Raw genomic sequence first — 15549 nt, forward strand, 5'->3', positions numbered from 1 at the left:
ACAGAAGGTAAGGGTTTAAAAAAAAATTCCAAGGGAGAGAGCTATCATTTTATCCCAAAGATCCACCATGTCTAATAATAGCTAACATTTTATAGCACTTACTATGTGCCAGAAATTGTTATTATTATTTCAATTGATCCTCACATGTAGGTGTTACAATTATCTCCATTATATAAATGAGGAAACTGAGGCAAACAAGTAAAGTGACTTGCCCAGGATCACACTTTTATTCTAATAAGTGTCTGAACCTGGATCTGAACTAAGCTCTGACTCCCAGGCTCTATCCACTGTGTCATCTACATGAAACTTCAGCAAACAATTTCTCCTTTTTTGTCAAATAAGTTAAGATAAGATACTGTTTAAAGGAGGGGTAGGTGAGAGGTTTAGACACGAGACTGGATTGAGAGGCTAGATGGGCATTGGTGACGATATATGATAAAATCATGGCAATGGGAAGAGAAAGGAGAGCAAAGAGAAGAAGAATTGACAGGAATGGTAGCTGGTTGGATATTAGACATAAAGGAGAGAGAGAAACCAAAAATAACACTTAGATTTTGCACACAGATAATAAGTGATTCCAGTAATAGAAAAAGAGGAATGCATATCTGTAGGTTTGGGTTGTGAAATTGATAATAAACTCATAGCTCCATCATAAGTTGGAATTTTGCTTTGCTTTTGGCCCCTTGATTCTCCCTATTAGCATTTTGAGACTGGGAGTCAAAAGAGCTATACTGAGTCTGAGGTTGGTGGGTGTGAGGAGTTCACTTAATTTTTCTGGCCCTTAACTTACAAATAACAAAATCAGTCTCCCTCTCACTTATTATTTTGCAGTTTGTCCTCATCACTCAACTGAAACAACTCTCTCCAAAGTTTACAGTGATTTTATAAATTGCTATGTCAAATGGCCTTTTCTTAAATCTTTCATGACTTAAAACTTTCATAACTTTTCTGCAACATTTTTACACTCTCTTCCTTAATATGTTCTCTCCTCTAGGTTCTCAATGTATTGCCTTTATCTTGGTTCTCTACCTACCTTCTGACTGCTTTCTCAGTCTCCTTTGCTTATCGACATATCATTATCACTAACTGGAGAGGTAGCCCAGAGCTCTGCCCTAAGCCCACTTCTGTGTCCTGTCTATACCCTCTCACTTGATGACACCCACCCCATTAATTTAATTATCATCTATACAAAGATAATTCCCAAATATATATGTATAAATTTATTTTCCATTCAAAACTCAGACATTTAAAATTGTCTAACAAATGGTTTTTTTTAATTAACTTTTAATTTCTCAATGATCACATTTATTTTTTCTCATTCCTCTCCCCACCCCCAGGGGAAAAAAAGAGAAAAAAATATGCATAGTCAGGAAAGACAAATTACCGTGTTGGCCACATCCAAAAATGTCACATTCTGAATATTTACTATTTATCATTTCTCTATCAGGAAATGGGTAGCATTCTTCATCAGTGATCCTTCAGTTTCATGGTTGATCAATACATTAATCAAAGTTCATATGTCTTTCATAATTGTTCATTTTCCCAGTGTTGTTATATTACAAATTATTCTTCCAGTTCTTCTCACTTGACTGTATCAGTTCATAAATGTCTTCCCAAGTTTCTCCGAAACTACTTTTTTCAAGTCTTCCAGCATAGCATTTCATTACATTCATCTACCATTATTTGTTTATTCATTTCTTAGTTGGTGGGCTCCTCCTTAGTTTCCTACTGGATACCTATTTGGCACAATAGTTTGAACAGGTGTGAAATTTTAAATGTTCGGTAGGCAACTGATGATATTGAACTGTGGAAAAGATTGAGGTTAGATACATAGATCTGGAATTCATCTGCTTGACAGTTGTAGTTAAACCCAAGGGAGCTGATGAGACTACCAAAAAGAGCGTGGAGGTGTAAAAGAAGAGGACTCAGGACAAATCCTTGAGAAACATCTACAGTGAGAAGGCATGATCTGGATACTGAGCCAGCAAATAAGAAATTTTTTAGATAGGTAGAACTTTACTAGGAAAGAATAGTTTCACAAAACACAAAAAGGAGAACATATGAAATACAACAGGTAGATCATATAAGAAAGTGACTTCACAATATAGGATAATTGCTTTAAATATACAAAAAAAGGTATTTTTAAAGTCCAACTGTTTATGTATAAAAACATATACACATATGCACACCTCTTGAGTAGAACTTTGTTATATCATTATCCATTATGAAGTAAATTATTATATACATATTACATATATAACTTTACATTATTATATTAATAAACCTGTTTAGGACCTCCTTTTAGGAGAAGTAACTACTTCATTATCACTTAATTTCACTTAAGAATGTTTATGAATTCCATTGATAGCATCATATATATATATATATATAGTAGTCTCTCGGTGATCGAGAATGACAATTGTCTTTGTGCAGTTTCATCTACGGTGTACCCTCATGTGGCTTTGGAGTCCAAAGGCTGAGGCGCACAGTTTGTGGCACATGGGACATGGGATGCCAGTTGTTACGGGAGGTGCGGCTGTGGCCTGGTGTCGGCGTTCACACGCAGCGGCAAGACGTCGACGTCACTCATCTTCAAAGGTGGTGGCGGCATGGTGAATGTGGGTTCGCCAGCTGCTTCTGTCAGAGGCAGCGAGTTCTAGTTGCTTTGGTGTCATGCCAGCCTACTTCAAGTTGGACTTTAGCTGATCCTTGAATCTTTTCTTTGGTCGGCCTTGTTTCCTGAGTCCAGCTGACAGTTCACCATAGAATACCTGTCTTGGTATTCGCTGTGGGTCCATGCGGATGACGTGTCCAGACCATCGTAGCTGGGTTTTGAGGACCAGGACTTCGATGCTGGTGGAGTTGGCTCTGTTGAGGACTTCCTGGTGATTCGGTCCTGCCATCGGATCCTCATGATTGACCAGAGGGAGCGTTGGTGGAATTGCTCCAGCTGTTTCATGTGCTTCCGGTACAGTGTCCATGTCTCGCAACCATACAGGAGCGAGCTGAGGACCACTGCGTTATACACTTTGAGCTTCGTCGCAGTACTTACACCGCTGTGTTGGAGGACTTTGCAGCGCAGCCACCCAAGTGCCTGGCTGGCCTTTTAGATCCTGGCATTAATCTCATGGTCTAGGGACCCGTCGTTGGCAATGGTGCTACCCAGGTACTTGAAAGTGATGACGTTAGAAAGCTGCGTGCCGTCGATTGTAATGCACGGCTGGTTAGTTGGCTTCCCTGGTGCAGGTTGGAACAGCACCTCTGTTTTGCTGAGGCTGATAGTCAGGCCAAACAGTTTTGTTGCGGTGGAGAACCTGTCCACAATGGTTTGGAAATGATTTTCTTGGTGGGCCATGAGAGCACAGTCATCTGCAAAAAGAGCTTCCAGGATGAGTCTCTCTGTTGTCTTTGTTTTTGCAGTCAGGCGGCGAAGGTCGAATAGTGAGCCATCCAGTTGGTATTTGATGTAGACGCCCAAGTCTAGATCTATCATAGCATGTCATAATACTTGGGTGAAAAATAGGTTGAATAGTACTGGAGCGAGGACACAGCCTTGTTTCACGCCATTGGAGATGTTGAAGCGATCGGAAGTCTCTCCACCAGATAGGACTTCCCCTGTCATGTCGACATGAAAGATCTGGATCAGTTTGACAAATTTTGCTGGGCAACTGAGCTTGCTGAGGATCACCCACAATGCGTCCCTGTTCACTGTGTCGAACGCCTTTGTCAGGTCTATGAAGACAATGTGGAGACTCAGGTTCTGCTCAAGACTCGGGTTCTGCTCAAGTGCTGGTCAGTGTTGGGGCATATGCGCTGATGATTGTGGCATACCGGTCTTTGCTGAGAGGCAAACGGATCTTCATGAGCCTCTCGCTGATGCCCACAGGCAAATCTGGCAGCTGTTTGAGCAAACTGGTCTTGATAGCCAGGCCAACACCATGGATTCTGTCTTCATTTGAGGCTCTACCTTTCCAGAAGAAGGTGTATCCAGTGGTGGGTTCACTGAGTGATCCCTCTTCTAGTAAGCGTGTTTCGCTTAAGGCTGCGATGTCGATGTTATATCGTGCCAGTTCTTTACCACTTAGAGCTGTTCTTCTCTCAGGTCTTGGGGTATTCTCTCTATCAAGTAATGTCCTAATGTTCCATGCTCCTAGTAGGAGTTTCTTTGTATTTTTTCTTTTATTTCGACCACTTAAAGGGGATGACCCGCCAGCCACGGTGTGCTGACCGGGTGTTTGTAGGGCAGGCAATGTTTGGGACACCTTTTCTAGTCCCATCCCTTGATTAGGGTGAGCAGTGCTGTCCTAGAGAGGGCTGCTCAGACGCCCAGGATGCTGCCGAGCGTCCCTGCTGCCCACAGGGCCGAGCGACCACTGGTCCGTGGGCCGCTTACGTGCAGGATCATGACTACAACTGCCAGTGGTCACCTCCACCTGTTGCGTCGCCACTCCGCCATCGCCGCAGGTCTTGAAGAGGGTGGACGGGGTTAGGATAGATGAGTGTGCACAAAGATACTTGTGCATGAAGGAGATTTAAGTGGAAAAGCTGATGCACAGAGACAGTCCCACTCTCTCGGCATTGGAAGCCTGGGTCCAGTGGCACAAAAAATTGTTACGTCTGGAGACTTCCTCAGCTGCATTGGATGGCCGTGTTGTCTTTTGTGCTCCAACACGCCCTAAGCATTCCACAGTGCTTCGCTGCGTCGTCATCTCAGCCGTTGAACCTTCTTGTTGGTTTCTTCCACCTGTTCCGCCGAAGCAGTCTTCACATGCTGGGTGAGCAAAGCCCTGGTTCACCAGGGGTCGACGACCCGATGGCTACCCTCACAAGGTTTGGCCGGCCTGTCGAAGCCGTTGCCCGGGGTGTGGCCGCTGCCGCATGCAAGCAGCTACTGGGAGCCACAAGTGAGAGCTGGGTGTCACGTGGGGGTCAGAGGCTGGAGAGCTACCCTAGGAGTGCATGACAAGCCTCCATACCAGAGATACTACCCCTCCCTGAGCACCCCATACACCCTGATAGCATTATAGCCAATATTTAATGTGGTCAAGAATGACGCTGTTTATTTTATTTGGAAGAATTTATCCTACTTAAAGAAGCATAACAGAATTATTATTTATTACTGATCATTTATGGAAAGAGATATAAATCACATACTAAAAAGGAAAAATATTTTAAAGTTTCAATTCATCTGTAACAAGCAAGTTAGAATAATTTCATAAAATCCCTTAAAAGCTCTAAAATACCTGATTCCATTATGATTTTAAAAATAGTCACAATCTTAACATACTGCTTTTACATCAAATCCTTATAAATATGAAATTATTTTGTTATTTTTATAGTCTTGTGTTATTTTAAAGTTCATCTTCAAATGGTAGAAGGAAAACTTTCAGAAACCAAAATTATAACATTTCAGAAAGTTACTTGATTTTTGTTTAAACTCATCTAATCCATTATTGTTCATATAAACAAAGAACTGTATGTTCCCCTCCAAACTTATCAAAATCATGTGTTTACATTATTATTTTTATAAACCAAATCCACAAAGTCCAAATTTATTCAGCCAAAATATACCATCTGTATTTTAGCACAATGCTTGGGACATAGCAGATACTTAATAAATGTTTATTGATTGACTGACTGGAGGTTTGAAACCAATATGAACAAAGCACAGAAATAAAGTGAATATATAAATGTTCTTTTATGCCACATTTCTGAAAATTAGACAAAAAGATATTACTAAGTCTTTTCTTTCAGGAAAGTGATTCTTTATACTGATTTGAGGATCAAAATGATAATACTGACTCAGGTGTTCAATTGGATATAGGTTGATTGTAGTTTCTGGAGTATTTCATGACCCTTTAATATTGGCTTTGAATGTAAAAAAGCATTGTAACTTGATGATGGTCATGTTTGTTAATGGTTTGTATTAGCTGGAAGCTATAAAATCATCCAAAGACTCTGTTAGTGTTAGAATAATAATTTACCAAGACAATTACCACATGCTGGAATTTTTGTGCAGTGCTAATTCAGTATTATTAATAATGAATAAAATTGCACTTTTTCAGGTTGCTAGGGGCAGTGGGGAATTATTTCAATGAATATTTCAGCACATTATTTTAATCATAGCTCCACAAAATTCAAGTGGGCAATATTTTATACTTCTAAGTTCAGTCGACTCAGGGACTATGGTCATTAAATTGCAAACTATTTGCACTGAGATCCATCCTATGATTTATAAGCCTTGTTAAAACATTATAAAACAAAACAGGTTGTGCCATTAATACTTGTAATTTGATGCTGCATTTATTATTGACCTCATACTGATTATGTTTTTAGTAGTAATAAGAGCATTTTGAAAAGATAGAATTGAATGTTTTAATGCTAAAGTAGCAGAATAAAATATATTAGTGTAAGTTTTACACAAATGTTTGTATGATCTTTTCTTATAAACGTCATGTTTAATATTTTGTGGAATTTCATTTTAATTTTCTAGTCAACTACATGATTTCTGGCGCTTAGATTATTGGGAAGATGACCTGCGTAGACGGAGAAGGTTTGTTCGGAATGCATTTGGATCTACTCATGCTGAAGCTTTGCTTAAAGCTGCTGCAGAATATGGTTAGTATTTATGATGTAAAAAATTTGATTTATTTACAAGCCAAACTGTGGTTGAGAATGCATACTTTTGTTGACATTAGCAAAATTTCTCAAACCAGTCAGAAATGATAAATTTTTCCCTATCTTTACTTTCCTTTAATTTTTAAGACTTAAATAAAAACCAAGCAGTATTAATTCCAAAATGGAAGGTAAGGGTTTTAATTTTTTTTAAATAATAGTTTTCTCTTAGTCTTCAGATTTTTCTATAATAGGACAAAAGTTCTGACATATTTGACTATTATGAAGTTCCATCCAAATCTCTTTTACAACTTGAAGAATTAGAGCCAGAGGAAAACTTGTCTCATACAATGTAGGTGTTGTGTATCCCCATGATAAGCCCACCACTATGGCAGAAGCTATACTCTTGTTGTCCATTCAAAATCTTACATATGCTTACATGTCTTTCTGACCATCAGACTAGTTTTTAATGCTATAATGAGCCAAATTTAGATTTATCCATCTCTAAAATGTTTTTCAAGGGAATGCATTTCCATCTCATTCTTATTTCTATTTTTTCTCATAAACCATAACATACTATGACAGAATACACAATAAATATAATGCTTTTGCTTTATGTTTGCTCATACTTAACTTGTTTGTGTTATTCTTTTATGTCTATGGTCATATATTTGGTGAATGTAAGCTCTTTGAGGGTAGAGCTGTTTTTATTTCTTTTCTATAGTGGGTATTTTCAGTACCTACTATAATATCTTGCACTTCATAAGCACTTAAAGGTTTCCTGAACACAGAGTAGAATAAAGTTCCAAATGAAGTATCTGTTTATAAATCAAATCACAAAATGAATTTAATGCAATGACTTTTATGTGCTTGATAGAATTGGATGGTAAAACAATTATTTTTTTAAAAAATGTGTTTCACTAAGATGTTCAGTATATAAAAATAGCCCAGTACATAACTTATTTAATAGACTGCAAAGTATTATTAAAAATTCTACTACAAATAATATCCATAGTTACTTTAGTTAAGTTTAAAAATATATAAGCCATTTATTGTTCATGTTTTAGGATTTAAGTGGATCTGTGCAGTTTGCCTATTAACCATGTGTTTGAAGAAATGATTTTCTAGAACTTATTGAGGGTGGAAATGGCTTTATTTTTTACTTTGTGGCACAAAACAGTATGTGTTTGACACACATTCCATACATGCTTGTTAACAAATTCTACAAGTCAAACTTTTCATTAATTTACACCAAATTTGACTCATGAAACTAGATTAGGCAAGGTTTTATATTATGGATTATTAAATAATATTCAACAAATATTAAGCACCTATTATACACCTACAAAGTATAAGCTATTATACCAGGTTTTAGGGATACAAGGTAAAATAGACAAAGGCTTTGTCCTTAAAAACCTTATTGTACAACAGGGGAGGATAGCTATGTTATATGACAAAATGTAATAAGTGCTTAAAGTTATGAGAATTTTAGAGGAACAGGTGATTTTTATATAATTTCTAATTTGACAGGGACCTCAGAAATAGTCATCTAGTCCAAAACCTTCCTGAGCTAAAATTCCCTGTACCACTTCCCCACCTGGCTCTCCCCCTCAAAAAAGTATACAGAACAACTTTTAAGCCATAATTCTCTGTACAACTTCTTTAACATATGATGCTTTAGACTTTCCTATGATTAATAATCGTAACAGTTGACATTTACATAATACTTTAAGGTTTGCAAAGCACCTTATATTTTATCATATCATTTGAAATAACAGATCTGTGAAGTATATGCTACTGTTATATTTATAGTTAGACAAGCTTATGGAAGCTGAGTAAATAGACCAGGGCCCAATGGCTCATAAGTATCTAAGACTAGGTTCCTTGATTTAAAGTTCAGTCATCTTTCCACTAAACCTAGTGGAAATTCTGGTCTTGTTGAGACAGAATATCTAGATAAACAACTTTTGTTTTTTTACTTTACAGCCAGATTTTTTGTGTTGTGTACAATTAGTCAAAGTATATCTATTTATATGTTTAGTAAACTCCTTCCAGGGGTTCTAGGAAGTAGTGTGCTGATGTTTTAACACTTGACTCACCATTTGCCACCCCAAAAAGATAAGCACAACAGACTTTTAAATTTAGTCTACATTACTTAAGTTTTCTCCATCACTTTCATAAGTCTAGTCAATCATCAAAACAATAAATCAAGCCCTGATTTTTAGTTTGCATATTTCCAAAGAATAAATGCTCCCACTGAAAATTTAACAAACAGCTCTCTTAAGGGTTCAAGCTAGCTCTAACATACATGGTTCTAGGGTTCCCTGCAGCTGTGTATTCCTACCATTATAGGTCAATATTATCCCCATCAGTACCAGTCCCCCATCAACAATCAACCAGTGGGCACAATTAGTGCATAACCAGGGCTTTTAATAATATGGCATAGAAAAAAAACAGTACCCTACAAAACTTGGTGTACACTATCCCCCAGAAGTACAATATGTCCAACAGAAAAAAAGAGAGCACACATTTGGAGTAGCAAGGAACTACTTACAGAGTTACCTGTGGCAGAGCCTCCTCATTCCTCCAGGACTACAAGGCCTTCCTGTTCTTGGGCCCCTCTTTCTTCTTCTGAAGTCTTCCTGCTCTTTCCCTGTAGGTGCAGTGCCTCTGGCAGGGGGCTCATTGGGCTTCCCAGCACTGCCCCTCTCCACAGAGCAGCACTCCCAACAGGATTAGCTCTCCTTTGAGTCACTGTTGTCTCTTCTGCAGCCAAAAGTTATCACTTCTTAAAGTGGTGAGAATGGAGCCTCTTATCCCATCTAATGAGCTCTCTTTTTAAGGGACCATCCAGAATATGGCTCTTTCCTACTTTCTAAAGAAAGGGTTATTATAAACAAATATATAAATAAATAAATGAATGCATAAATAAATAAACATAATTGAATGAGTAGATAAATAAATAGATGGATGAATGGATGAATAAGCAGATAAATAAATAAATTGATGAATGAATAGATAAATAAATGAATGAATGAACAAATTAATTAATAATAAACAAACAAATAAATGAATAAATAAGCAAACAAATAAATTAATTAATAAATGAAGGGTTGTTGTCTACCTGGCATATCTCTATACCTTATTAGCATATCAGTACCTCTGTTATCTACTTTGCTTTCTATCGCTACATTAAAGGAGGTGAAGGGATCAGATGGTGAAATCCACTGGTGAGAGACTAATTAGTCCCTCCTCCCTTAAAGAAGGACTGATATGAGGAAACAGAATAACAACAAAAATCTAAGAAAACTTCCAGTAATAAATAAAATCCTTCTTGTTGCCTCTGGGTCTTAGGTCTTGCAGATGTTAGAATTTATATTCAGTTTTTCAAATATTTGTTAATTATCTGCTGTATACAAGGCTGGATGGCATTATTGGGTAGCAGATAGAAAGCAGGCTTCAGAACCAAAAAGACATCTCTGCCACCTACTGGATGAGTGACCCTAACCCTTCAATGCCCTAGGCAATTATGTAAGACTATAAGTTTCCAAAAGATATTTTCATTGGTAGAGGAAATTCATTACCCTAGACTAATAAACTTACAGATCTGGTTTTAAGAAAACTATAGAAGACATGCTAAGTTATGGGGATAGTTATCAAAAAAAATTTTAAATAGCTTGATTTCAAGGAAATTACAATCAACAGAAGAGGTTTTATCTCTTGCTACATTTTGGTCTTGAAAGCAAAATTGTGTCCAAACTGATCTAGTGACTCAAATGTTGGGGTTAAAACCATCTTGGTCAGAGTGACCACAACAAAAAAAGTATAGAACTATTTTTTAAATAAAGGAACTTTTACGTTGAATATATTTCACTCAGTGATTCTCTGTCCTTCATTTTGAATATAGTTGTGAGCTTGGGAGAGCTGTCTGGAACTGCTTAAGCATACACTATTTACATAGCCACAAATCTACGTTATAAAGTAAGCCCTATTGGGGTTTGATACACTTGTCAGTCATTTCTAGCCATTAGTATCCATCAGGGAGCAAGAGAGGAACCCTAGATAAGGGTAAAATAGATCATCCTGCTTTGGCTGTCTTAATGTGACTGAATCCTCCATTAAAATGGTTTGAGTCAATTCTTACACTTTAAAGCATTATACCCTAAATTATGTTTAAAGTTTGTTAGGAAGGAATAAGAATTTCTGGCTATGAACTAACTATAGTAACATTAGTAACCCATCTTTTTTGACAGCATTAAAAGAGAGATATTGATAATGGGTTTCTTGTTAAAAGATGAAATAGTAAAGTGCAGCTTTGTAAGAAAAATTTTAAAGCTGTAACATAGATTTTTACCTTGTATTTACTTTTTGGATATTTCTTATAAATTGTAATATTAAAAACTTAGTTGACCTCTTTATGTAAGAAAATATCTTTACCACTGATAGGGTTTTTTTAATTCTCTCTGCAATATTAATTAGTTGAATAATTTATGAGGTTGTCATGTGAAAAAGATTCTGGGTGTTTTGATATACTTTCTGCCTCTGGTGTTAGAATGTGATTAATAAAAACCTAGAGGCATATAATTCTTTCCATATAATTCTTTCCATGATGTTTAATATTCTTTTTTAAAACTGATATATTTGGAAATTTTCTAATGAAATGCTATAAAGCTACATTTATTTAATTATAGGGAATACTGCAAAAGACAAGACTACTATGAGATAAAACAAATTTTAATTTCCATATAGCAGACTAATAAGAAAATGATTTTTAAAAGGTTTTTGACACAGTCTTTGTATAGTGAAATTAAATCTAACCTTACAAGTCTCAGTAAAGATGTTGTTTTTTTTTAATTATCAATAGAAACATAGAAAATATATTCTAATTTTTGGTTAACTATGTTGACTGTCAGGTGCCATTTAAGCCTTCATTTAGTCCCCATAATATTACTGTGAAACAGTGTTATTAAAAGCCCCAAAGTAGCAAGCTCCTCCCTGACTGTGATCAAAGGCATCATCTTAAATAGGTTTGTTCAGGCATTACAGAAGAGGGCTGGCAACTTCTGTAGAAGGAAAAAAAAAACCATGAAGCAATGATGACAAAGTTAATCAGTCGTTTCTTTGGCAATAAATAATGAGATATGCTGAGGCCTGCAGATGAGAGCATTTCTAGGTTCCTCAGAGATGTCTACTTAACACCTGATTTATCTGAGCTTGTGAAGCCATCAAAATATGACCTTGAATAAAAAGCTGCTGCATAACAGATTTGAAATGAAATCTATATTGATAGTATATATATGTGTGTGTGTGTGTGTGTGTGTGTGTATTTATATAAATATGGCTACTCTAATATTGTAGTGCTTTCAATCAACAAAAATAAGAATTATTTGGAGCAAAAAATTTAATTTGGTCATCTACCTGTTTGAAAAAGCAGTATAAAAAATTTAGTTTCTCAGATATAAAGATAAAAAAAGAATTTACAAGGTTATTTTGACAACTCTCATATATGTTTGCTCATTAAAAATCATTTTTATTTTTAAAGAGCTATAAAATAATTCCCAAGGTTTTTTTTGGTATAATGCAGAGTTTGTGATCATGTTTTTTTCTCTACTATGTTAAATTGTTTTCAGCTGCTTTATTTGTAGGTCAAAGCATTAGATGTGAAATTATAAATTAAAAGGTTCTAATAAAATCAAATTATATAAATGGGGGGAGAACACCCAACTGTTATTTTTTTAATCCATGCTATAATTATAGCTGCATAGCCCTTTTCTTCCTTCTATTGTGCCTGTAGTATCTTAAAATAACTAACATGGTTTATGTAAATGCTAAATAGCAAAATGAGATATCAGTTTGACAGAAACATCTAGTAACACTACCATTAGAACAAATATTCTCACAAAATAAATATTTACATTATAGCCATGACTGTAGGCATCTTAATAAGTGAATATTTTAAAATTAAATAATTTTTTTTTCTCTCGCCTAATAGTAAGGTCCTAGGAAAGGAACCTTTGTGACAGAAATCTGTTTATGATGGTTATTACTATATCCTGTTGTAAAGCTGGCCCTCAGTTTCATAGATTTATTCCTCCTATCTCCTACTTCCAACTCTTTGTCCACCCCTCCTCCCCCACAGGGAAAAAAAAAACAACTAAGCTTTCAATTTCTAGATACTTCTCTAGAAACATGACCTTGTCTTTGTTTAACATTCTTAAATACTAGAGCTACAGAAAGAGTTTTCTATAAATGCTCCAAACCCTTTGTTAACTCTGGATGGATATTGTTCCATCCATTTTTTAATTTAATTTTTATTTTATTAAAAAAAAACTTAGTAAAGCATTTTTTAATGAACTTACACACAAAAAAAATCTTAAATTCTTACTTTGAAATAACTTTTTAAAAAATATTTGCTTAATATATAAGCCAATGCTTTTAGCCTTCCCCTCCCACCATTGCTGTAATCAGGCTACTTTAAACCTGATATTCTTTTACCTTGATTGGAATTTTCTTTTCAAATTCATTCAACTTAACCTGGACTTAAAGAAAAAAGATGAATTAAAACTTTTCTCAACTTTTAAAGACATTCAACTTTCACCTGCTAGCAAATAGTCTACCAACATATATTTATTAAACATCTATTCTACTTCCAGGCCTCTGGCTAGACCTGGATAAGGCAAAATAAAAAATATCCCTGCCCTTAAGGAATTTGCATTCTACTGAGGAAAATTTTTCATACATTTAGGAGGCATAGCAGATAAGAGTTCTAGACTTTGAATCAGGAAGATCTGAGGTAAATCCTGTCCCAGACACTTACTAGCTAATTGACTCTGAACAATTCACTTAAATTTTCTCAGCCTCAGTAACCTTATCTGTAAAATGGGGATAATAATAGCACACGGTCATAGTGTGGATCATGTAAAACACTTTGCAAACTTCAAAATATTTCATAAACAGTTATTATTGTTATTACTAAGTAAATATACAATATATTCAAAGTAAGTTCAAGATAATGGGGAGATAGGCACTAAGAGGTGATGGGAAAGAATTAAAACCATTTGGGGGGCAGAAAGTACTTAAACAGGTCTAAGAAAGAAGCTAGGAATTCCTTTTTTAAAAAACATATACTTAGTAGTCATTACCAACAACAACAAAAAAGTTTAACTAAAAAAAACACATTTTAAAAAAATTATGTGCAAACCCACACACTCCACATTACAATTTGTTTAAAATACATAAATTCTATGTGTGTGCTAATAGAAACAACCTCTGCTTTTGAGTTCCCTTTCAATTGGTTTTACTTGAATATTTTTTTCTCTGGATTTTGGGATCTTTTTTATATAATCATGTGTTATTCGTATTCTCTTTCCTTTTCGTTTCATCTCTTCATGTGTCTCTTATTTTCTTTACATTTCCACTATTTATCATTTCTAATAATATAATACAGTCATTACCTTGAAATATCGTGATCTATTCAGCCATTTCTCCAATTCATTTTATTTGTATTATTTCAAGTTATTTTGTCAAACAAAGCTTCCATGAATATTTTCATACATATACCATGTTTTACTCCCTCAATAACGCCCTTTGGGCCTAACCTTAGTAATTAGTTAGATCCCCAGGTCAATGAGGACAAACAACTTTGCAGCTCATAATGTATATTTCCATCTTGTTTTCTAAAAAAAAAAATTCACAGCTGTTCTAACAATGTAATATTAGGCCTGTTTCTCCATGTTTCTATCAGCATTTAATGTAATCATTTTAATCCTCTGGTTCTCAGTTAACATACATTATTAGGTTCATATTTAGCTAGATTGACCCTTAAGCAACAGACACAATCAGTTGCAAAGACCATACTCTTTCCAAAACCACCTCTTTCCAGCTTTGTCCCACCCAGTGGAACTTTTGTTCTAATGCCACAATCCTTCAAGGATACAGGATTATCTCCATACTATGATGAGTATTAAAATAAGACTGTTGCAGAATATGATCCCTTAACTGTTGTTGTCCCACCAGAGACTATGTTTGGATTATGTGTATTTTTATGGTCAGGCTTAGATATACTTCTAAGCTCATGCAAGTATATGTAAAAATTCTATTTAGTCTCTAGTAATAGAAATTATATTTTATGAGGTTTGTTAAGGATTATTAGAAATCAAGGAATAAAGAAATACAAAATAAGAAAACCACATGCTTAGGGCTAATTAGCCCATTCAAAACCCCCTGCACTTAACTTACTTACTACATTATTGCAATGGAAGAGTATGAAAGTAGGTGTTGCTGCCAATTAAAATATTGTGATCTCACCCAGGTGGAAACTCAGGTGAGATTATAGGGAATTCTGGGAAGTACCAAGAACTTCTGGGGATTGAAGTCTAGGGTTCAAATCTCCATTTTACATATGTGGGGGTTCTACAGATATTTATCATATTTAACTTATCTACCCATCTCCTTAACTTTCTTGTTAAAACAAGAAACTTAACTTTCTTGGTTATTTTGTAATTAGATGTTTCTTATAGGAGAAAATTAAAGTCTGCTATTATTATTTAGTTATCAATTTCCATCTATCTCTCAATTTTTCCTTTATCGATCTGAATGCTATAACACTTCATACATACACATTTAATATTGATAATTCTTTATTATCCACAGTGATCTACACTTGGGAATTCCAAGAAACAGAGTTGAAGAGAAAGCATTTAATATGTGACAAGCAAAAAGAAGACAGAAACTAGACTATCATATAGGAGACACAAGTAGAACAGATTGACTGAACTGTAGAGTACATGAAGAGGAATAATATGTAATAAAACTGAAAAAATTAGGGTACTAGGATCTTAGACTTAAAGTTAGAAGGGTCTAAGAGGCTTAATTTTCTAATTTTACCTCAAGTTCAATTTTCTGACTTTAGTGTTTGGGAAACTGAGGCAAGAA

The 15549-nt window shown here is 35.3% G+C and overlaps 1 protein-coding gene across 9 annotated transcripts in view; it reads left to right on the plus strand.

Annotated features, from left to right (window-relative positions):
• The window catches only part of NBEA (neurobeachin), an 829579-nt gene that overhangs the window by 553170 nt on the left and 260860 nt on the right, over window positions 1-15549 (plus strand). For all 9 annotated transcript variants that reach the window (XM_056794740.1, XM_056794741.1, XM_056794743.1 and 6 more), the window contains one exon: window positions 6494-6618. In XM_056794740.1, coding sequence (XP_056650718.1) covers window positions 6494-6618 — 125 coding nt within the window. The remainder of the gene's footprint in view (window positions 1-6493; window positions 6619-15549) is intronic.

Source organism: Monodelphis domestica, chromosome 4, assembly GCF_027887165.1.
Source record: "Monodelphis domestica isolate mMonDom1 chromosome 4, mMonDom1.pri, whole genome shotgun sequence".
Taxonomy (NCBI): domain Eukaryota; kingdom Metazoa; phylum Chordata; class Mammalia; order Didelphimorphia; family Didelphidae; genus Monodelphis; species Monodelphis domestica.